At 39.8% G+C, this 24,377-nt stretch overlaps 1 protein-coding gene across 1 annotated transcript; it reads right to left on the bottom strand.

Annotated features, from left to right (window-relative positions):
• Positions 1-1,086: 1,086 nt before the first annotated feature.
• Positions 1,087-24,191, bottom strand: SLFN12 (schlafen family member 12). Its single transcript, XM_040640992.1, has 4 exons — positions 24,093-24,191; positions 10,952-12,015; positions 7,950-8,060; positions 1,087-3,666 (listed from the first exon to the last, which is right to left on the bottom strand). Exons 2-4 carry the CDS (start codon positions 11,988-11,990, stop codon positions 3,176-3,178), a joined length of 1,641 nt encoding a protein of 546 aa, XP_040496926.1. The 5' UTR covers positions 11,991-12,015; positions 24,093-24,191; the 3' UTR covers positions 1,087-3,175.
• Positions 24,192-24,377: the final 186 nt, after the last annotated feature.

Genomic DNA, 24,377 nt, shown 5'->3' with positions numbered 1-24,377 from the left:
GAGACCTACAGCAACCCAAGTAGGTATCCACTTAAAAAAAAAAAAAAAGCCTAATTCCCATTTCCTAGATGACACTGACCTGGCCAAGAACTCATGGTTGGAGATGACTCTGCCTCAGACAACATCACCCCAGCCCAAGACCTTGCTGTGGGAGATAATTTCACCTCCTGTGCTGGAGAACAACTTCAGCCCTAAACACTAAAACCTCTGCCTTAGCAACATCCATGGACTGTATCATCTAAGGAACAAATTGAACACAAGACATTTTTGCTTTTTCTTCTTTTGATATTAGAGATTCTATTATGTTTCTGAGCACACTGTCTGCCTAGCCCATGATCCTGGTACACTGCTTGCTTTCTGCCAAATTGTATACCCCTATTTCCCCAGGAGACATCTACCTCATATTAGTCAGCCCCGTGATCACCTGGGGAAAGGACAACTCACTTGCAATGCCCTCTCCTATTAATCCTTCCAGTTGTCCACCATGACCTCCTGCCTTGCATCGCCGACCATGACCGCTCATTCCCCTTGGTCACATACAAATACTACCAGTGTGTGCATGTGTGTATGTGTGTGTGTGTGCATTCAAGCCTTCTTTTCATGACAATTTACTTCTTTTCCATTTCGACTTTTTATTAGGTATAACATACATATTTAAACATGCATATCACAAGTGTATGGCTCAATACATTTTATATAAAGTAAACATTACTTGTGTTACTATCAATAAAAACAAGACATTAAAATACATTAACAGCCCTCCCCTTATGCTTTCTAGACAAGGCATTTCCTTGTTACCTCCATAAATTAAAATAAATTAAAATCCTGAGTATATTTTAATAGGTTTCTCCAGATATCTGGAGGCTTTAGCAGTGTTTACAGTTTCCTTGCGGATGTTTCAAATCATCCTATAATATCATGTACCATGAACTTGTCCATTGTTCATCAGCACATTCTTCCCATGGTCACATTTTTTGGCCAGCAGAAGCACTGAAACTGGCTTGCCATTGGTTAACTTTTTTTTTTTTTTTTTTTTTTGCCACTGGTTAACTTTGAATCCAAACTGGTTTTTTTTTAATAATTTTTTTTGTTATATTAGTCACCATACGGTACATCCCCAGTTTTTGATGCAATGTTCATGATTCATTATTTGCATATAACACCCAGTGCTCCATGCAGAATCCAAACTGGTTTTTTTTCCAATTTGCCTCTGTTTCAGATATGGTTGCCTACTGATATCGAAGACAAGCAGTTCATAGATTTCAGGTAATAGATCCTTGTCATCTTTCCACTTTTTCCAGGTCATAGATCCACATCTTTCCAATGTGCCGGGTGTACCAAGGTCTGCAGGTTCCAGCGGAGAACGCTGAGTTCCAAGTCCATGCCAACGGTGCTTGGTAGTGCGAGCAATCTCGGTGCACGTAGTGCTTGACGATGCTGGTCTTACCTATCCCCACATCACTGAATACTAGCAGCTTGTGTAAGTGCTCCTTTGCAAGGTCTATATCCTGCAGTTGGCCTGTTGTGCTGGGCAAGGCTGGGGAAACACAGCTGGCATCTGGCACTTAAGACACTCAGGGAGTAAATGTGTGCTTCCTTTTTTTTTTTTTTTTTTTGGCATTCTCTATTTTGGTTCATACGTTTATCAGCTGGACTTCACTACAAAGTAGTTTTTCAAGAAGGTATTAGAGAACTATGTTCCCTAGGTTCTTTGATAAGAGTGCTTACTGGGGCACCTGGGTGGCTCAGTCAGTTAAGTGTCTGCCTTCAGCTCACGTCATGATCTCAGGGTCCTGGGATCCAGCCCCATGTCAGGCTCTCTGCTCAGTGGGGAGCCTGCTTCTCCCTCTCCCTCTAATTTTCTTCCTTTTCCCCCCTCCCCTCTTGCTCATGCCCACACTCTCTCTCAAATAAATAAATAAAATCTTTAAAAAGAAGTGTTTGTTTATTTACTTTATAGTCAAATGACATCTTGGTTTCGTAAGATATGCCTATGTAAAACTTAATTTTCCCCAGAATTCTGTAGGCATTGCTTTACTTCTGGCATTGAACACAGTGATAGAGAAGCCTGAAGCCTTGCTGGTGAACCTGGGTTCTGTTCTCTGTTTCAAGATCCTGCTAAATTCATCCTGAGTGTCTTAGACATGGATTCACAGCACCCAAAGTTGCACCCAGCTCTGTTGAGCTTGATCTTAGTCTCCCAGCTTATCTTAGATGACTGGAAAATGTCAAACTCTCGTGTTCCTACCCCTTCTTGATGAAAACAGTCATTGTCTGAAAGGGTTTCTACTAATGCTCTGGCTGCTTTCCTCCAAAACAATGTTAAAGAGAATTTTCTGGATTTTTAAAAATTCACCTTCTTATTACTAAATGCTTATAGAAAAATAAAGTGACCATTCTGGTGAGTTCTTAGGATGCTAGCTGAACAGTCAGAAAAGCTGGAATTCCTCCAATTGTAAAGTGTGAAAGTAGTTGATGAAGATCAAGAGATTTTGAGGGAAGGGATAATAAATTTTGCCTTCTTCATTTTCATTTTGGAAATTATGAGCATCATCAATGATGATCTTTTCTTTTCCTTTCCTTTCCTTTTCCTTTTAATTTTTTAAAGTAAGCTCTAGGCCCAATGTGGGCTTAAACTCATGACCCTGAGATCAAGAGTTGCATGCTCTACCAACTGAGCCAGCCAGGTATCCCAATCTTTTCTAAGTAATAAAGGTTTTCTGGCTACATCCTGGGAAATTTCCATTGTTGTTCTTGTTGTTAAAAATAGAAGTATTGCCATTTTCCCAATTTAAAAATGGAAGAACATCTATCCATGAACTATGCACAGAGTAAATAACGAACTGTGCACAGAGTGATTAACAAATTAATATTCCTAAATAACCCTTAAGTAACATCTATGAAGATCATTTAGGAAGCAGTAACTTGATTTTCTAACATCTCAACAAGTTTCTTACCTTGCAAAGTTTTTCAAAGGCATATTTTTACAGAATTAAAGATATCATTGATTATACAATGAAAAATATCTTTGTAGCCTGGTCTAGTTGCCATGATTCAGGTGACACTTGGACAAGATTTAAACATCCTTGTGTCATTCCTCTGAAAATGTTTCATACTGGTTACCTAAGAGGTGTTGACAAATCTCAGAAGTAAACTGGCCACTCAAAAAATGTCATCAGGCCTTATAAAGCACCTCATTCAAGTATCCTACTGTTTGGGTGGTTTCAAGATTGTAGGATTCAGGATAAAATATCTGGGCGCTTATATCATGAAAAGAGCTGGCATTGTCTTCAGTCAATGTGGAAGGGTCTTCACTCAAGTAGAAGGTCTTTGGCACGACACACACTTTCCCAGTGTAACCACCCATTTTTACCAGTTCATGCTTTAAAGTGAAGGCAGCTTGCAAAGAGTAGCCTGTTAACTCCTTATTCAGTACCCTGAAGAATGTATATAGGACTAGTGGATGGCCCTGGGCAATTAGAAGAGCATCACAGATTACATTCTGGTTCTCCTGCAAGCCCAGAAGCAAAGACCAGCTCCTAGAAAAGATCACGGTACCTGGACCAACAGAGCCCATTTCTTTACATATTAACTGTGCGAGTCCTTTGTGTTGTGAGAACAGTTCCTCGCAGAGGGCTTCTGGAACATATCTCTTCCCTTGTGGCACTAGATATGAAAATAATTAGAATAAATTTTAAATCACTGGGCAACTTCCAATTCCAACCATGACAACGTAGCTTGTGCCAGACCAATCCTCCCACCAAAACAACTATGAAAGCTCTACAAAATAAGTAAGAGTGATTTGAAGACCAGGGGAACAAGCAATACAAGCATGACTTAAAAGTCTACAATCTTTGATAGACAGGAATGTGGAGAAGTTGCTCCACATTCACCCCAGTTTTTGGCCTAAGGATATTTTCTATATCGTGTTATGGGTGAATAGAGCCCAAGCAGGAATCAGCAGTCTTACTAGGCTGAGGAAAAAGAGGTTGGAATTCACAGCTGCCAGATACTTACTCGAAAGACTTGAATCTTACAGAGTACATTATTTGATCACAATAGAATTAAATTAGAAATCAGTAACCATAAGATGTCTAAGAAAACCCCCAAGTATTTGAAAATTGAACAGGAAAATTCTAAATAACCCATCCATCAAAGAAGAATTCATAAGGAAAATTAGAAAAATTTTCAAACTGAATAAGTAAAATTCAACATACAAAAATTTGTGGAATGCAAATAAAGAAGTGCTTAGAGAGAAACATAAAGCTTGTGTTAAAAAAGGAAAAGCCTTAAAATTAAATTATCTGTTTCCACTTTAACAAATCCAAAGTAAGTAGAAGAAAGAAGTTATAATCGCAGAGAGAAATCAATGAAAACAAACAACAGATAAAAATGCCAAATCCATAAGTTGGTTCTTTGAAAATTAAATTAAATTAAATTGATAAAACCTTTACAAGAGTCATCGCAAAAAAGAGAAAAAATATAGATGAACAACAGAAATAAAAATACTGCATCAGTACAGATCTACACACATTAAAAAGACTAAAAGACAATGCTATGGGGTGCTTGGGTGGCTCAGTCGGTTAAGCATCCGAATCTTGATTTTGGCTCAGGTTGGTGTTCTCAGGGTTGTGAGATTGAGCCCCATGTCAGGCTCTGTGTTAAGCATGGAGCCTGCTTAAGATTCTCTCTCCTTCTCCCTCTGTCCCTCCCCACTCCTGCTCTCTCTCACTCTAAAAAAGGAGAGAGAGAGTGCTATAAACAATTTATAAACATTTTTTGCCAATATATTTGACAAATTAGATGAAATGGACAATATCTATGAAAATAAAACACAAAAATTGACATGAAAAAAAACAGAAAATCTGAACAGGTCTTTATCTATTCAAGAAATTTTGTTCATTACCAAAATCTTCCCATTAGGAAAACTTCAGGGAGTTTCAACAGTGATTTTTTATAAAATATATAAGGAAGAAGTATCACCACTCTTACTCAAACTCTTTCAGAAAAAGGAACAATGAACATTTCTCAGCGCAGCCTATAAGACTAGAATAATTTTTTTAAAGATTTTATTTATTTATTTGACAGAGAGAGAGACAGCCAGCGAGAGAGGGAACACAAGCAGGGGGAGTGGGAGAGGAAGAAGCAGGCTCCCAGTGGAGGAGCCTGATGTGGGGCTCAATCCCAGAATGCCAGGATCACTCCCTGAGCCGAAGGCAGACGCTTAACCGCTGTGCCACCCAGGCGCCCCCCCTAGAATAATTTTGATTCCAAATCCTGACAATGCAAGAAAAGAAAGCTACGGACCAATAAACCTCACGAACACAGACAAAAAGAATTTTTCAGCAAAATAGTAGCAAACAGAATCTAGAAATATATATATATAGCATAATAAAACATGACTAAATGGGGTTTCTTTTGGAATGCAGGGTATGTTTAATACCAACCAATATAATTCACCGTATTAACAGAAAAAGGGAAGGGGATATGGTCATCTCAATAGATCCAGAAAAAGTATTTGATAAAATTATTTCCCTAGTACTCTCAGAAAATGAGGAATAAAAGGAACTTTATCAATCTGATAAAGTGCACCTAAGAAAAGAAATACAGAACAGTTTCTCCTTAAGATTGAGAAGGAAATTTTTCTACTTTCAGTTCTTCTATTCAGCATTTTCCTGAGGTCTTAATCCTAGCCAGTGTAATAAGGCAAAGAAATAAGGATTATTAAAATTAGAAAGGAAATACTGAAACTTTTTCTATTTGCAGAAAACAGGGTTGTTCACATAGAAAACCCATTTTACACTGATGAAAGAGTCAAGTCAAAGGAAAATACAACACATTTGTATGTACCTGACAAATGGGTTCAAAATATAGAAGGCAAATTTGAACAAACTAGAAGGAGATACAGACAGTTTTAGCTGACTATTTTAACAGACTTCTCTCACTAACTGACAGATAAAATCTTCAGGTGCGAACAACAAAAATCAGTAAGGACACAGTAGATTTGAACAACACAGTTAATAAACTTAGCGTAAGTGACATATAAAAACAGTACAACCGCCAAACCCAAAGTAAGTGGAAGAAAGGAAATTACAATAGCAGAGCGGAAATACACTGCAAAATACACATGATCTTCAAAAGCACAAGAAACATTTACCAAAATATACAACATGACGGGACATAAAGCAAGTCTCTGCAAATTTCAAAGGCTTGAAATCACATCAACTATGTTCTCTGACCAGAGTGGAATTATGCTAGAAATTGATCATGATAACCAGTCTCCATATTCTTTTTTTTTTAAAGATTTTATTTATTTATTCGACAGAGATAGAGACAGCCAGCGAGAGAGGGAACACAAGCAGGGGGAGTGGGAGAGGAAGAAGCAGGCTCATAGCAGAAGAGCGAGATGTGGGGCTCGATCCCATAACGCCGGGATCACGCCCTGAGCCGAAGGCAGACACTTAACCGCGGTGCCACCCAGGTGCCCCCAGTCTCCATATTCTTGATAATCTTCACTTCTTGGTATAAATACCTGTGTCTGTCCCTTTCCACATTTACCAGAATTCGGCCAAAAGTATATAGCAGAAGTGAGAGTGTGTCACTTCTAAGACTAGGTTATGAAAGACTAGAGAACATATTTCTTCACCTCCCCACCCCAATCGCTCACTCTGGGGGAAGCTGCTATTCCATGAGGATACTCAAGCAACTCATGAATAGATTCATGTAGGGAGGAACCAAAGTATCTGACCAACAGCCAAAGAGGAACTGAGGACGGCCAACAACCTTGGTTGCTGGCTTGGGAATAGATTCTCCCCTGCTGAGCCTTTAAATGAGACGGGGCCCATAGCTTGACTGCAGTGTAGGGAGAGACTTGAAGCCAGAAGCACCCAGCTAAGCCACTCCCAGATTCCTGACGCACTGACACAGTGACATAATAAACGTTTCTTGGTAATTTAAGCTGATACATTTTGGGGTAGTTTATTACACGGCAATAGGTAACACATCAGAAAAGCAGAAAGATCAATACAAATCTCCAATGTTTGAAAATTAAGCAACATATTATCAAACAACCTGTAAGTTAAAATAGAAAGCACAACGGAAATAAAAAAATCGTTTGAGCTAGATGAAAATGAAAACACAACATATTAAAACCTTTGGGGTATAGTTAAAGCAGTTCTGGGTGGGGAGGAATCAATGGCTCTAAAATAAATTTCTTGGAAAAGAAAAGACTTAAGATCAGTTACCTAGGTTTTCAGCCTCATGGTCAGTTAAGAACAGCAACTACACACACACACACAAAAGTAAAAAGGAAAAAAATAAGGGTAAGAGGAGATATCATGGCAATTGAAAGAAAAAATACAATAGAGGAGCACCTGGCTGGATCAGTTGGTGGAATATGTGACTCTTGATCTCAGGGTTGTGAGTTCAAGCCCCATGCTGGGTGTAGAGATTACTTAAAAATAAAATCTTAGGGGCGCCTGGGTGGCTCAGTCGGTTAAGCGTCTGCCTTCAGCTCAGGTTATGATCCAGGAGTCCCAGGATCGAGCCCCACATCAGGGTCCCTGATCAGCAGGGAGTCTGCTTCTCCCTCTGACCTTCCCCCATCTTGTGCTCTCTCTCTCTCTCTCACTCTCTCAAATAAATAAAATCTTTTAAAAAAATCTTTAACAATAGAGAAAATCAGCAGCGTGAAGTTGGTTCCTTTTTTATTTTTTTTAAAGATTTATTTATTTGAGAGAAAGAGAGCACAAGTAGGGGGAGGGGCAGAGGGAGAAAGCGAAACCTGAAGAAGACTCCCTGCAAAGCACAGAGCCCAACATGGTACTAGACGTGGAGCTTGATCCCAGGACTCTGAGATCATGACCTCTACCTCAGAAACCAATAATACGTTATACGTTAGTTAATTGAATTTAAGCTAAAAAAATGAAAACAAGCCAGAATTAAACTACCTGGAAAGTGATGTCTCAGCTGTTCATTTTCCAAATTCGAAACAGATCTACTATAGGGAACAGGAGATGATATCCGTTGTTGGAAGATCGTCTTTTCTGACCCAGAAAAATCTAAAAACAAAACAAAACAAAACACATTCCTAATTTGCCATGAGAGACCCTCTCCCATCTAACTAATGCATAGTATATAAAAAGTCTGCTTAGAATTAACCCCTTTCCCAATAGATATACTGTTAGATATTGTGGTTAGATTCCTAGGTCAGACACAAATTGCAATTTTATTTATTTATTTTTTAAGATTTTATTTGTTTACTTGACAGAGAGACAGCCAGTGAGAGAGGCAACACAAGCAGGGGGAGTGGGAGAGGAAGAAGCAGGCTCCCAGCAGAGCAGGGAGCCCGATGTGGGGCTATATCCCAGGACTCTGGGATCACACCCTGGACCGAAGGCAGACGCTTAACGACTGAGCCACCCAGGCGCCCCTGCAATTTTATTTTTTATTTAAGATTTTTTTTTGGAGGGGGGAATGGCAGAGGGAGACAGAGAATCCCAAGCAGGCTCCATGCCCAGCACAGGGCCTGATGTGGGGCTTGATCACCTTACCCTGAGACCATGGCCTGAGCTGAAGTCAAGAGCTAATAGCTTAATTGACTGAGCTACCCAAGAGCCCCTAAGATTTTATTTTTAAGTAAATTCTACACCCAGCATGGAGCTTGAACTCACAAACCCATGATCAAGAGTCACAGGCTCTGGGGCACCTGGGTGGTTCCGTCAGTTAAGCATCCAACTCTTGATTTTGGCTCAGGTCATGATTTCAGGTATGTGGGATCCAGTCCCGCATCAGGCTCCAGGCTGCCTGTTTGAGACTGTCTCTCTCCCTCTCCTCTGTCCCTCCCCCCGCTCTCTAAATAAATAAATAAATAAATAAATAAATAAATAAAAAATAAAATCTTTAAAAAAAAATTGTCACATGCTCTACCAACTGAGCCAGGCAGGTGCCCCACAAATTGCAATTTTAATACCTTTTTTCAACATCTTTTTTTTTTTTATTTGAGAGAGAAGGAGAGAGAGCACAGGGAAGGGAGTATGGGAAAGGAAGAGAGAGAGAGTGAGATTCTTAAGCAGGCTCCGTGCCCAGCATGGATCCAGAGGTGGGGCTCCATCTCATGACTCCAAGATCATGACCTAAGCTGAAATCAAGAGTTGGATGCTTAATTGACTGAGCCACCCAGGCGCCCCACAAATGGCAATTTTAATCCATTTTAATCCTTGATACTGCTGGAACATACTGTACCTGGAATGAAAATTAATAGGAAAAACGCATTAATAGTCATCAAATACATTGCCATGTAATTGGGTTCATTTTAAAGGCAATTAAAATTTGATGATGAGCTAGCTAGTGAAGGACTGCTGAGTTTTGTGCGGATTCTAAGGAAGAACCTTGCATTTTCAGAGATTTTAAAGTTGCTAGTGCCGTCTAACTTCATTCGAGGCTTTCCTTTTCCAAAATCAGATAAAATACCAGCATCATTCTTTTTCTTAATCACTCCAATTTAGGAGTGATTTGAGCCCCCAAATGGAAAGAAGTGTAAGAGCGAAGGGGGTGCCTGGGTGGCTCAGTCAGTTAAGTGTCTGCCTTCACAAAAATAGACAAGGCAAGAAACAACAATTGCTGGAGAGGAGGTGGAGAAAGGGGATCCCTCCTACATCGTTGGTGGGAATGCAAGTTGGTACAGCCACTCTGGAAAACAGTGTGGAGGTCCCTTAAAAAGTTAAAAATTGAGCTACCCTATGATCCAGCCATTGCATTACTGGGTGTTTACCCCAAAGATACAGACGTAGTGAAGAGAAGGGCCATATGCACCCCAATGTTCCTAGCAGCATTGTCCACAATAGCTAAATCGTGGAAGGAGCCGAGATGCCCTTCAACAGATGACTGGATTAAGAAGCTGTGGTCCATATATACAATGGAATATTACTCAGCTATCAGAAAGAACGAGTTCTCAACATTTGCTGCAACATGGACGGCACTGGAGGAGATAATGCTTAGTGAAATAAGTCAAGCAGAGAAAGACAATTATCATATGATTTCTCTCATCTATGGAACATAAGAACTAGGATGATCGGTAGGGAAAGAAAGGGATAAAGAAAGGGGGGTAATCAGAAGGGGGAATGAAGCATGAGAGACTATGGACTATGAGAAACAAACTGAGGGCCTCAGAGGGGAGGGGGGTGGGGGAATGGGATAGACCGGTGATGGGTAGTAAGGAGGGCACGTATTGCATGGTGCACTGGGTATTATACACAACTAATGAATCATCGAACTTTACATCGGAAACCGGGGATATATTGTATGGTGACTAACATAATATAATAAAAAAACATTAAAAAAAAAAAGTGTCTGCCTTCAGCTCAGGTCATGATCCTGGGAGTCCCAGGATCGAGCCCCACATTGGGCTCCCTGCTCAGCATGGAGTCTGCTTCTCCCTCTACCCCTCACCCCACTCGTGTTCTCTCTCTTTCACTCTCTCTGTCTGTCTCTCAAATAAATAAATGAAATCTTTAAAAAAAAAAAAAGAGGAAGAGGGAGGAGGTTTTAAGGGAAATAAATAGAAAGGTGTAAAGACAGATGAAGGAAAGGTAAATAAAAGAGGCAAGTGGTCCTGACAGAAAGAAATGGTCAGTTACTGAAACTGAGCTCAGAAAGAAAAAGGATTCAACAGGCTTTTGCACTGGAAGTGAGTAAAGAGGTAGTAGGGAAGAAAAATAGGATTAATTGGATCTTTGTACCAGCTTGTGCTACTGACAGAAGGTAACGTGGTATGGAATAGCTATCTTCTAAGTGGGTAGCAGAAAATAAGACAGTGAACGATTGATTGTATCCACCAGACGGTACTACATTAGGTGCTGAAATGTGAAGACTGTGATGTCACCCCAAATCCCAAATGAAAACCTACCTGTCGTCCTAGCCCCGTGGAGCCTCCTTCCTAATCTTTCCTCACCTGGGTTAGCAGGCAGCATGTTGGAAATCCATTCGTCCGTGGTAAACTGTTGCACATGCTTGTCTTCCACATGCCAGGATTCCGGCTTTTTAGCAAACACTACACAGCAGAATGGCTCTATTTTGAGGGCACAGACATATCCACAAAGATGTCCTTCATCATATACTTCGAGGAATTTGCATGAGTAGTTTATCTCCTTCTTCTCCTTACAGAAGTGATAGACAGGCAACTTTTTAATGGATTTTTCTATTTCTGAAGCTAACTTGTTCAGATCATTCCCTTTTCTTTTAAAGCCAATTACTTCATCCCCATTTAAACCAATAAACAAATATCCCCCGTCAGTATTTGAAAATGCAGAAACATATTGAGGGAGACTCTCTTTAATGCGTTGCAACAACTTTTCTGTTGAGAAGGCTTTCATTTCGACATGTGTGGATTCAGTAAAGCGGAGTTTTTCTCTGTACCTAAGTTGTGTCCTGTTAAAAAAGTCATCAGCCAAGGCCTCCACGTTACTCTCTTCTTGTACATCCTGCTTTGGAGGTAACTTAAGTCTATACGATCTCCCCTTACTTTTGTTCTTGTCTGCGAGGAACTCCAGTGTAGCAGTGGCATCCATGATATTCGTACATGTTACATCCCTTTTGTACAAATTGGACCTCAAGGTGACAATCCGTAAACCGGAGGTTTCTGAGCTCCACGATTTGACAAAAATTAGAAAATATTTACCTTGCTGCATAAAGTCTAGGTATTTACAAACAGATGGGAGAATATTTCCAATAGAACTTTCCAAATCTAATCCTATTCCATCTTTTGGGTAACTATAGTTTTCATTTTCAACTTCAGCCTTGATCACTCCCCCTCCAGAATTCAGCAAAGCAATCATAGCTTGTAAGATGTTTTCATTCTGCTTTTTTCGCAGTTGACAATCTTTCATTTTTTTCCTATTCTCCTCCCCAAGAGTGACTCTTCCCACATCTAAAACCAACTCAGCATAGTTAGTTTTCTGATCAATACGAATCTTCATTTCCTGAGTAGCCATTCAATTTCCAAGCAGAAATCCTTCCCTGTAGGGGGGAAAAAAAAAAAAGACAGAGCCATGAGTATAGAAATAGAACCGGAGCAGGAGACAGCAAATTCCGTATTGTGAGGCAAACCCAGCAAAATCTTTTGCTGTATATAGTCCACTGGATGTTACAGAAAGGATACAGGGTAAAGTCTTTTTGTGTGTTTGGACAGATTTTGAGCGAAGACTATAATAATTTCTACTCCTGTGAAGTTTTCAATTTTTTCCTAAAGATTCCACTTTTTCCCAAAGTAATCTCTATACCCAAGGTGGGGCTCAAACTCACAACCCGGAGATCGAGGGTTACACACTCCCCCAACCGAGCCAGCCAGGTGCCCCTCAATTTATTTAATTTTTTTAAATTTTTACGTAACCTCTACACCCAACGTGGGGCTTGAACTCACAACCCAAGATCAAAAGTCGCATGCTCTATCAAATGAGCCAGTCAGGTGCCCTGAAGTTTTCAATTTTTTTTTTGAAATTTTCAATTTTTTTCCATAGTTTTATATGATCCTTTTCTAATTGTTTTAATCTCATCTTTATCAGTGTTTATATCCCCTTTCTAATCCCTAATACTGTATAGCTTATTTTCTTTCTCCTTCCCTTAAATAAGCCCCTCTGGGAAGCTTATCTATGTTTTTGATCTTCTCAGTGAACCAAATTTTATATATTACTTATACTGTTATTTCATTTTATTTTTATTTTTTTATTTTTATTTATTTTTTTTAAAGATTTTTTTTTTAATTTATTCAACAGAGATAGAGACAGCCAGCGAGAGAGGGAACACAAGCAGGGGGAGTGGGAGAGGAAGAAGCAGGCACATAGCAGAAGAGCCTGATGTGGGGCTCGATCCCAGATCGCCGGGATCACGCCCTGAGCCGAAGGCAGACGCTTAACCGCTGTGCCACCCAGGCGCCCCAATTTCATTTTATTTTTAAAGAGATTTTATTTATTTGAGAAAGAGAGAGAGAACACAAGCAGAGAGGAGCAGAGGGAGAAGCAGGCTCCCCTCTAAGCAGGGAGCTGGACACAGGGCTAGATCCCAGGACCCCGAGATCATGACCTGAGCCAAAGGCATACACTTAACCAACTGAGCCACCCAGGTGCCCCTTATACTTTATTTTTAATAATTCCAACTTTTACCTTAATTTCCTCCTTTTATTGGGGAGTTCTTCAGGAAAATTCTCAGTTGGGGGTCTAAAGACATCCAGCAATATGCCATGTTAATAATTTTTCCCTCCTGCAAGGATGAATTAGATTCACAAATTTTGGCCAACTGATCTTAAGCAAGGTGGGCCAAATTACTGCACCCTCTTCCCATCAAATATCCATATTTTCAGTGAGGTAAAATTCTTATATACGAGCTGTCTGCTTTAGTATAACTATCCCTAATCCATTATTTCTGTCCCTTTTCTGTGTTTGAGGATCACAGCTGAGCTACAGATGGCCTAAAGACAATTGAGAGAAGAGTCCATCACAGGTAGTAATCACTATACTAGACTATGAAAGGTTCAAAGGGGTCAAAATATTCTTGTCTACTGCTGCTGGACCTTCTGATCATTCTTGAACAACTGTTATGAACTGAACGTTTGAGTCCCTCCAAAATTCATCTCATCCTAATTAAGACCCCCCTATTATTGTAGAGCTGTCTATTTCTCCTAGAATGCTATCAAATGTTTGGTTTATACAATTAGGAGCTCTGCTGTTTGATGCCCACATGTTTACAGTTACTACAACTTCTTGGTGAACTCATTCTTTTATCATTATATAATGTCTTTGTCCCTTATAACCACTTTTGATTTAAAGTCTGATTTGTCTGGGGCACCTGGGTGGCACAGCGGTTAAGCGTCTGCCTTCGGCTCAGGGTGTGATCGTGGCGTTATGGGATCGAGCCCCACATCAGGCTCCTCTGCTAGGAGCCTGCTTCTTCCTCTCCCACTCCCCCTGCTTGTGTTCCCTCTCTCGCTGGCTGTCTCTATCTCTGTTGAATAAATAAATAAAAATCTTTTAAAAAAATAAAGTCTGATTTGTCTGATATTAGTGTAGCCACCTCTGTTCGTTTGGTTACTATTTGCATAGAATAACTTTTCCATCTTCCACTTTCACCTTATGCATGTCTTTATATCTAAATGTTGGAGAGGATGTGGAGAAAGGGGATCCCTCTTACACTACTGGTGGGACTGCAAGTTGGTACAGCCACTTTGGAAAACAGTGTGGAGGTCCCTCAAAAAGTTAAAAATAGAGCTACCCTATGACCCAGTAATTGCACTACTGGGTATTTACCCCAAAGATACAGATGTAGTGAAGAGAAGGGCCATATGCACCCCAATGTTCATAACAGCATTGTCCACAATAGCTAAATTGTGGAAGAGCCGAGATGCCCTTCAACAGACAAATGGATAAAGAAGATGTGGTCCATATATACAATGGAATATTAGCCATCAGAAAGAATGATCACCCAACATTTGCATTAACATGGACGGGACTGGAGGAGATTATACTAAGTGAAATAAGTCAAGCAGAGAAAGACAATTATCATATGGTTTCACTCATTTGTGGAACATAAGGAATAGCAGGGAGATTGGTAGAAGAAGGAAGGGAAAAATGAAGGGGGGGTAAACAGAGAGGGAAATGAACCACGAGAGACTATGGACTCTGGGAAACAGAGGGGAGGGGGGTGGGCTACCCCGGTGATGGGTATTAAGGAGGGGACATATTACATGGAGTACTTGGTGTTATATGCAAACAATGAATCATGGAACACTACATCAAAAACTAACGATGTACTGTATGGTCACTAACATATCATAATAAATGTTTTTAAAAAGTGAGTCTTTGATACAGATGGCCAATGGTCACACAAAAAACTGCTCAACATCACTCATCATTGGGAAAATGCAAATCAAAACCACGATGAGGTCTCATGACCCTGAGATCATGACCTGAGCTGAAACCAAGAGTTGGACGCTTAACCAACTGAGCCACCCAGGTGGCCCGTCATTCATTTTAAATACATTCATTTTAAATACATTCGTTTTTAATACATTTAAATACTTCATTTTATTTTTTAATAATATTTTTTATTATATTATGTTAGTCACCATACAGTACATCCCTAGTTTTTGATGTAAAGTTCCATAATTGATTACTTGCGTATAACACCCGGTGCACCACGCAATACGTGCCCTCCTTAATACCCATCACCAGCCTATCCCATTCCCCCACCCCCCTCCCCTCTGAAGCCCTGTTTATTTCCCAGAGTCCATAGTCTCTCATGGTTTGTTCCCCCTTCTGTTTACCCCCTTTCTTCTTCCCTTTCTTCTCCTACTGATCTTCCTACTTCTTTTGTTCCATAAATGAGTGAAACCATATGATAATTGTCTTTCTCTGCTTGACTTATTTCACTTAGTATGTGACACTGTGGAAAAGGCAAAACTATGAGGACAGTAAAAAATCAATAGTTGTCAGGGATTGGGGGTTGGGACAAGATGAATAGGCAGGGCACAGATGATATTTACAGCAGTGATAACACTCCGTAGATAATGGTGGGTATGCATTACTATACATTTGTCCAAACCCATAGAAAGTACAACACTAAGAATGAACCCTAAGGTAAACTATGAGGAAAAATTAGTTAAACACGAAGGCAGTAAGGGGGGAAATGAGGAACAAGGAAACTATAACACCTACAGAAAACATACAACAGAATGGCAATATTGTAAGTCCTTTCCTATCAGTGATGACTTTCAATGTAAATGGATTACCCTCTGCAAGCAAAAGACATAGATTAGTAGAACAGATTTTAAAAACCAGGATCCATCTATATGCTGTTTACAAAAGATTCACTTTATTTATATTATATATTTTTAAAAGATTTATTATTTATTTGAGAGAGTGTGAGCAGGGGGAGGGATGGAGGGAGAGGGAGAGAATCCCCAAGCAGACTCCCCACTGAGTGCAGAGCCCAACACAGGGCTTGATCCCAGGACCCTGAGATCATAACCTGAGCTGAAATCAAGAGTTGGACACAACCAACTGAGACATCCAGGTGCCCCTGTTTTATATTATTTTATTTAAAAATTTTTTATTTGAGGGTAGTTGACATACATGTTATATTAGTTTCAGGTTTCCAAATAGTGATTTGACAAGTTTCTATATTATGCTATGCTCACAAGTGTAGCTACCATCTGTCACTATACGATCTATTAAAATATCATTGACTGTATTCCTTATGCTGTGCTGTTTATCCCCATGACTTACTCACTTCATAACTGGAAGCCTGTATCTCCCACTCCCCTTCACCCGTTTTACCAATTCCCCCCATCACTGTCCCTCTGGCAACCATCAGTTTTCTGTATTACAAGTCTGATTCTGCTTTTTGTTTCTTTCTTTCTTTTAGATTCCACATATGAATGAAATAATATAGTATTTTTCTTTCTCAGTCTGACTTATTTCACTTAGTGTAAAACCCTCTAGGTCCATCCATGTTATCGCAAATGACTTAATCTCATCCTTTTTTTATGGTTGCGTAATATTACAGTGTGTGTGTGTGTGTGTGTGTGTGTGTGTGTACCACATTTCCTTACCTTTTGTCTATTGATGGACACTTAGGTTGTGTCCATATTTTGGCTATTATAAATAATGCTGCAATAAACATTGGGGTGCATATATCTTTTCATTTGTGTTTTTGTTTTCTTTGGGTAAATGCGCAGTAGTGGAGTTACTGTGTCATATGGTATTTTCATTTTTAACTTTTTGAGAAACTTCTATACTCTTTTCCACAGTGGCTGCACCAATTTACATTCCACCAACAGTGCACCAAGGGTCCCTTTTTCTCCACATCCTTGTCAACACTTGTTATTTCTGGTCTTTTTTATTTTAGCCATTCTGACAGATGTGTGGTACTATCCCAGTCTATGCCTCGTTTTCTCACTCTATTCACATTGCCTTTGCCAGAGCAGAAATTTTTAATTTTAATGGAGTCAAGCTTCTCAATTCTTTATTTAATGGAGTATGCCCTTGGTGTTGTATCTAAAAAGTCATTACCATACCCAAGATCATCTAAGTTTTCTCCTCCATTATTTTCTACGAGTTTCATAGCTTTGAATTTCATTTAGTTCTGTGATCCATTTTGAGTTAATTTTTATGAAGTGTATAAGGACTGTGTCTAGATTCATTTTTTTTTTGCATGTGGATATCCAGTAGTTCTAGCATCATTTGTTGAAAAGATTATCTTTGCTCCATTGTATCGCCAAAGATCAGTTGACCGTATTTATATGCGTCTGTTTCCAGGTTCTCCATTCATTCCACTGATTTATTTCTTTTCTTTTACCACTGCCATGCTGCCTTGACAACTGTAACTTTACTAAAGCTACATTACTTTCTTGAAGTCAGGTAATGTCAGTCCTCCACCTTTGTTCTTCCCTGTCAATATCGTGTTGGCTATTCTGGGTCATCTGCCTCTCCATATGAACTTTAGAATCAGTTTGTTGATATCCACAAAATGCTTTTCTGGGATTTTGATTGGGATTGCACTGAATCTACAGATCAAGTTGGGAAGAATTGAGATTTTGATAATATTGAGTCTTTCTATCCATGAACATGAAATAGCTCTCCTTTTTCTTTTTTTTCCAGCTCTTCTTTGATTCTTTCATCAGAGTTTTGTGATCTCCTTCATATAGATCTTTTATATATTTTGTTAGATTTATACCTAAATATTTCATTTTGGGGAGGTGCTAATGTAAATGGTATTATATTCTGAATTTCAAATTCCACTTGCTCATTGCTGGTATATAGGAAAGTGAATGACTTTTGCATATTAACTTTGTATCCTACAACCTTCCTATAATTGCTTATTAGTTCCAGGAGTTTTGTTTTTTGTTTTATTGTCAATTCATCTGGATTTTCTATATAGGTGATTGTGTTGTCTGTAAACAAAGACAACTTTATTTCTTCCTTTCTAATGTGTATACCTTTTGTCCTCTTTGCTTGTTCTGTTGTATTATCAAGGAATTCCCATACAATATTGAAAAGAACTAGTGAGAGGGGACATCTTTGCCTCATACTTGATCTAAGTGGAAAAGTTTCAAGTTTCTCACCATTAAGTATGATGTTAGTTGTAGGCTTTTTGTAGCTATTTCTTATCAAGCTGAGGAAGGCCCCACTCTTCCTAGTTTACTAAGAGTTTTTAATCACGAATAGGTGTTGGATTTTGTCAAAAGTTTTTTCTGGATCTATTGATAATGCTTATGTGATTTTTCTTCTTTAGCCTGTTATGTAATGGATTACATGATCAATTAAATTATTGGATCTTGGTCTGTACATTTCTCTTCTTGTAATGTCATTTTCTGGTTTTGACATTAGGGTAATGCTGGTTTCACAGAAAATTCAGAAAATATTCTCTCTGTTTCTATCCATTGTAATCCAAGAGATGATAGAAAATTCGTACCATTTCTTCCTTAAATGTTTGGTAGAATTCATCAATGAACCCATCCGGGTCTGTCTGTTGATTAAATTTCTTTAATAGATATATAATTAGATTGTCTATTTCTTTTGTGTGAGTTTTGACAGACTGAGTCTTTCAAGGAGTCGGTCTATTTCATTTAGGTTATCAAATTTATTGGTTTAGAGTTGTTCATAGTATTCCTTGATTATCTTTGTAATGTCCATGGAATCTATAGTAATGTCTCCTCTTTCATTTCTGATATTCATAACTTGTGTCCTCTTTTTTTCCCTCAGCCTGGCTAGAGGCTTATCCATTATATTGAGCTTTTCAAAGAACCAGCTTTTGGTTTTGTTGGTTTTGTCTATTGATTTGCTGTTTTCAATTTCATTGATTTCAGCTCTAATTCTTATTATTTCTTTTATTCTGCTTACTTTGGATACAATTTGACCTTTTTCTAGCTTCCTACAGTGAAAACTAAGATGATTGACTTTAGATCTTTATTCTTTTCTTACATTAAATGCTTTAAATTTACCTCTAAGCATTGCTTTCATTGCATCCCACAAATTTTGGTAAGTTGTATTTTCATTTTCATTTACTTCAAAATAATTTTTAATTTATTTTGAGATATCTTCTTTGACCCACGTTAACTTTGAAGTATTCTCATTAATCTCCACATATTTGGGGATTTTCCAATTATACTTCTGTTATTTCTAGTTTAATTCCACTATAGCCTGAAAGCAGACATCGTATGATTTCTCTTCTTTTAGGTTTGTTAAGATGTGCCTTATGGCCCAGAATATGGTCTTTCTTGGTGAACTGATTTTTGTAGTTAGATGCTTCAGTTCCCTTCTCATTTCATTTTCTGTATCTTCTATAGGTGTGTGTGTGTGGTCACCATAGGAATTACATATTAACCTGTCTTAAACTGACACCAATTTCAATTGCACAGAAAAACTACTCCTTGACAACTCATCCCTCACTTTACGTTACTGATGTCACAAACTGTATCTTTATATACTATGTACCACTAACACAGATTTATAATTTCTTATGCATGTCTTTTAAATCCTGTAGAAAATTTAAAAATGGAGCTACAAACCAAAATTACAATAATACTTTGAAAAAATATTTGTCCACGTATTTCCTTTACCAAAGACTTATATTTTCATGGCTTAGAATGATTGCCAAACATCCTTTCATTTCAAACTGAAGACTTCCCTTTAGCATTTCTTGTAGGGCAGATCTAGTGATAATGAACTCCCTCAACTTTTGCTTGGGAATATCTTAATTTCTTTATTTTTGAAAGACGGTTTTGCCAAATATAGAATTCTCAGTTGACAATTTTTTCTTTTAGCACTTTAGATATATCATCCCACTGCCTTCTGGCCTCTGATGTTTCTGCTGAAAAACAGTTAATCTTATTGAAGATCCCTTGCACATGACGAGTTGCTTCTCTCTTGCTGCTTTCAAGATGTAAATTGGCTTTGGCTTTTGACAGTTTGATTGTAATGTCTTGATGTGGGTCTCTTTAGGTTTATTATACTTGGAATTTATTGAGCTCTCTGATCTGTAGATTCACGTATTTCATCAAATTTGGAAAGCTTTCAGCCATTATTTCTTCAAATAATCTCTCTGTTCCTTTCTCACTTCTGGACTCCCATAATGGGTATAGTGGTGCATTTGGTAGTATCCCACAAGTCTCCAAGTCTTTGTTTGCTTTATTCTTTTCTTTCACCTCTTCAACCTTGATAATTTCAGTTGTCCTGTCCTAAAGTTCACTGACTTTTCTCTTATGTCTTCTCAAATCTGCTGTTGAACACTTCTAGTAATTTTTTTCAATTCAGCTATTGTATTTTTCAGCTCCAAAATTTCTTCCTTTTTATAATTTCTATTATTTTTTATATTCTCATTTTGTTCATATACTATTTTCCTGATTGCTTTAGTTCTTTGTCGATTTTTCCCCCTTTAGAGTTTACTTAAGAGTTTTCCTAAAGCCTTGATCTAGTATGTCTAATGTCCAGGTTTCTCAGGGACAGGTTTTGCCATTTTACAGTCTTCTTTTGCATCGGCCACATTTCCTGTTTCTTTTTATGTCTTGTGAGTTTTTGTTGAAAACCAGTCATCTGAAAAAAACAGCCACCTCTTCCAGTCTCTGTAGACTGGTTCTATGCCAGGGAAGTCCTTCACTGATTAGCTGGGCATGCTCTGAGCATAGGGAATCAACCTCACATGGAAGTCTAAGGTCTTCTCAGGTCTTTTCTGAACATGAGTCTTGTTTGTGCCTTATTCAATTCCTCCATATACAATAGCTGCTTTTGAATTTCTTCATTTCCCAAAGAATCTCAACCCAGCTCCTCCTCCAGGCTTTACATCATTATGGTATGTCTCCAGCTGTAATCTTTTTTTCTAGGTATCTGCAAATCTGTAGTCTCTTTGAAGCCTCCATGAGCAGTGAAGACTTTTCCCCACCTGAGATCTGAGTTAGGCAATACAGAGACCAATGCCTTGGCACCCAGACAGATTAGAACACTAAAAATAAGGTCTGTTCTGCCACCTCCAGTTCAAGGGAGGGAACTGGGAACTGAGCTGCTACCTCTTCCAGACCAAATCCTTGCCACACTGGGGAGGGACTGAAATAAAGGCGAGTAAAAAAGTCATATAGACTTATTTTTGTTAAATAATGATTAGCTATTCTTCAAAAACCTGAACTGCTGCTTAATTTCATATACATCATTAATATACCATTACTTAACTATTCCCCTACAGCTGGGAATTGAAGTTGCTTTCAATCATTCATTTTAACTATACTAGAGTCTTAGACCACTTATAGTGAGGCTTGGATTTACTAATCACATCTTCTAACTTGCACTGAGTGTAAGAGTCCTCTGGCAAAGTACTTCAGCTTTGTATACAGATATGGTTCAAATATATGTAAAGAACTTTCAAGATGGGGAATGGAAGGCCAAAACAAGCCAAGTTGCGACTTGGCTTCTCTTCTGTAGGAAGGGACCCCTATAAGGGAAAAATCATATTGTGAAGAGAGTCTGGTTCTGTGGTAATAAAGGCTGAGGCTAAAACATGAAGTAATCCTTGATCTTAGATACATAAATAAGCTGAAGTTATATAGGCAGATAAAGCATATATAAGTACATAAAGCATATACACACACAGAGGTTTCTAAAAAGTTGGATTATTGGATCAAGAGATGAAATATTTAAAGATCTTGATACATATTGTCAAATGGTTTCCTGAAGAATTGCATCTCTAGTAACTTTATCATGGGAAGGATTACAGGGCTCTGCCTTGTATCTTTTGGGGATAGGAGGCTATGGTTCCAAGTATATTAGAAGGCAGCACCATTTCCTCGGAGTTGCCTGAAAACTCAGAGCTAAGCCAGAAGGAGCTGCCTTCTTAAGAGATCTGGTGACCCAGTCATTCGATCAAATAGGCCCCCTGGGCTTGGGCCCTAGAAGAAAACTTTTTTTTTTTTAATATATTATGTTAGTCACCATACAGTACATCCCTGGTTTTTTATGTAAAGTTCGATTCATTAGTTGCGTATAACACCCAGTGCACCATGCAATACGTGCCCTCCTTACTACCCATGACCGGGCCTATCCCATTCCCCCACCCCCCTCCCCTCTGAAGCCCTCAGTTTGTTTCTCAGAGTCCATAGTCTCTCATGCTTCATTCCCCCTCCTAGAAGAAAACTTTTGAACATGATCCTGAGGGGTCCTCCAGGATCTAACTAACAGAAGAAGTCTCTACTCCTGGCTGATGAACAACAATGAAGCCAGGTGAGAACAGTTATTTAAATTTAAAACTTAATAATAGTGTTAATGTGGCATAGTTATGAAAAAAAAAAAACAGGAGATCTATGTACCTGCCATGCTATGCTTTGTCCACAATATTATAGCACAATTAATGTTCTTTAGATTCAATTTCTTAATATTTCTTACACGTTTGAGGGCTGCCCCAAACATCAGTCTGTTTTTCCTGCTGATCTGAGAGAAGGGACTCCCCATCTTCATCCCAAAAGGCTGCAGGGAAATCAGTTCCATTTATGCCCAGCCACACAGCCCCAGATCTACTGTCTTCTGGTAATATAAGCCCTGCCAAGCAGCCCCTGCCCCCCATTTTTTCTTGCAGCCTCTGTAACTACGTTCTTCCCCCCTCTCCTCCCAGCCTAACTTCCAGCACCCTCCACATCAGGCCCCACCATAGGTGAACCTTTCTGGTTCACCCATCACATGCACATCTCACCCCCAAAGTGCTTAAAGAGGATGCCCTCCCAAACTGCTGGGAAACTTGGAACCCAAAGGAGCCCTAGTTGAGCCACCTTATAGAGGACTCAGAACTTGTGGGTTTGCATGGGATTCTGGCCATTTCAGTCCAATACCTACCAAGGTAAAACTTCCTAAACCACTCCCTTCAGACATACATCTGAAACACAATCCTTAAAAAATATTCGGAGAACTGGAGTCTACCAAATCTTTGACCTTACCTTGAATCTTGGATCTAGGTTTACAGGTTAGTTGTTTCCTCCGAAATCTTTTATGCTTTTGACTGTGAGGAAAATTTTACAAACCAGGATTCAGGATTTAGGCTGTGCTGTTAGCTATTTTTAATGAGAAAAGGGATGGTATCCACACCTCTTTAAGAATTAGGCGCGAATGCAGCTTGGTGGGAACTGCCTAGAAAGGTTGGGCAGAAGTGACAAGAACTACCTCCTGGGAAACAAAAATCAGGGTGTATTCTCTGCATGTCCTCCTACGCACTTCCTATTTAGTTTAGGAGGCCAGTCTTCCCCTGCCCCCCCCCTTCTACGTTTATAAACATCAGCAAAGCAGTACCGGGCACGGTGTCTCCCCTTTCTGGATCTAGAAGAGAGCTCATCAGTGACTGGTCAGCTACATTTTACCTACAGAATCTATTCCCAAACTCCCCTCATTTCAGGACCCCAGGAGTGCAGGCACCCTCAAGGAGCTCTGGAGACCTGCACTTGCCAGACCTGTTGTCCCTACAGCTCTCCGCTCTTCCCGCTTCACTAGTCCCCGCTGCGACAGGAAACCGCAGAACCTTGGCTTCTCGTGCCCAAAGCTCTTCCCCGCCTCCACCCAGCCCCTCTTTAAGGCGTTTCCCAGCCCTTGCAGGGACAGTCTGCCCCGACCACAACAAGCTCCCAAGAGCACGGTTCCCCCCTTTTTTTCTTTAAGATTTTATTTATTTATTTGACAGAGATAGAGACAGCCAGCGAGAGAGGGAACACAAGCAGGGGTTGTGGGAGAGGAAGAAGCAGGCTCATAGAAGAGGAGCCTGATGTGGGGCTCGATCCCAGAACTCCGGGATCACGCCCTGAGCCGAAGGCAGACGCTTAACCGCTGTGCCACCCAGGCGCCCCACGGTTCCCCAATTCTTAAGGGCCGGCAGTTTTTAGAAGAAGCTCCTGCCAAGATGGGAGCCAAGATTCCCAGGCGGGAGAAAAACCAGCCGGGAAGCTCCTGGGGAGGTGGCGGGGTGGGGGACGGGTTTGTGCTGGTTGCGTCCCACCTTTCCGGTAGCCAGCAGACTAGACCCCAGGGGAATGACAAGTTGAGGTTTGACTACTTGACCGTGGAGGGGAGCGAACTTACCGGCTGCCGCGGCTCAGGTGCTGCCAGTCTCTTCACGGATAGGAGAGCCCGCCAGACTGAAAGAGCGAGAGGCCCGGCGCGCGCTTTAAGGCGGCGCACCCAGCCAATCGCAGCGTCGCTCCGCCTCCGCAAAGTGCGCGCTAGTTGCTAGGACTTCGGAAGATCTTGTGGCTGAACCATGCTGTAGGTAGCTGGCTCAGTCCGAGGAACACGTGACTCTCGATAGCGGGCTCTTACATTCAAGCCCCACTTGGGGTGTAGAGATTACTTAAAAAAAAAAAAAAA

Source organism: Ursus maritimus, unplaced genomic scaffold (genome assembly GCF_017311325.1).
Source record: "Ursus maritimus isolate PB19 unplaced genomic scaffold, ASM1731132v1 scaffold_24, whole genome shotgun sequence".
Taxonomy (NCBI): domain Eukaryota; kingdom Metazoa; phylum Chordata; class Mammalia; order Carnivora; family Ursidae; genus Ursus; species Ursus maritimus.
The sequence above is the reverse complement of the archived record's forward strand: the minus strand, read 5'-3'. Positions and strand labels throughout refer to the sequence as shown.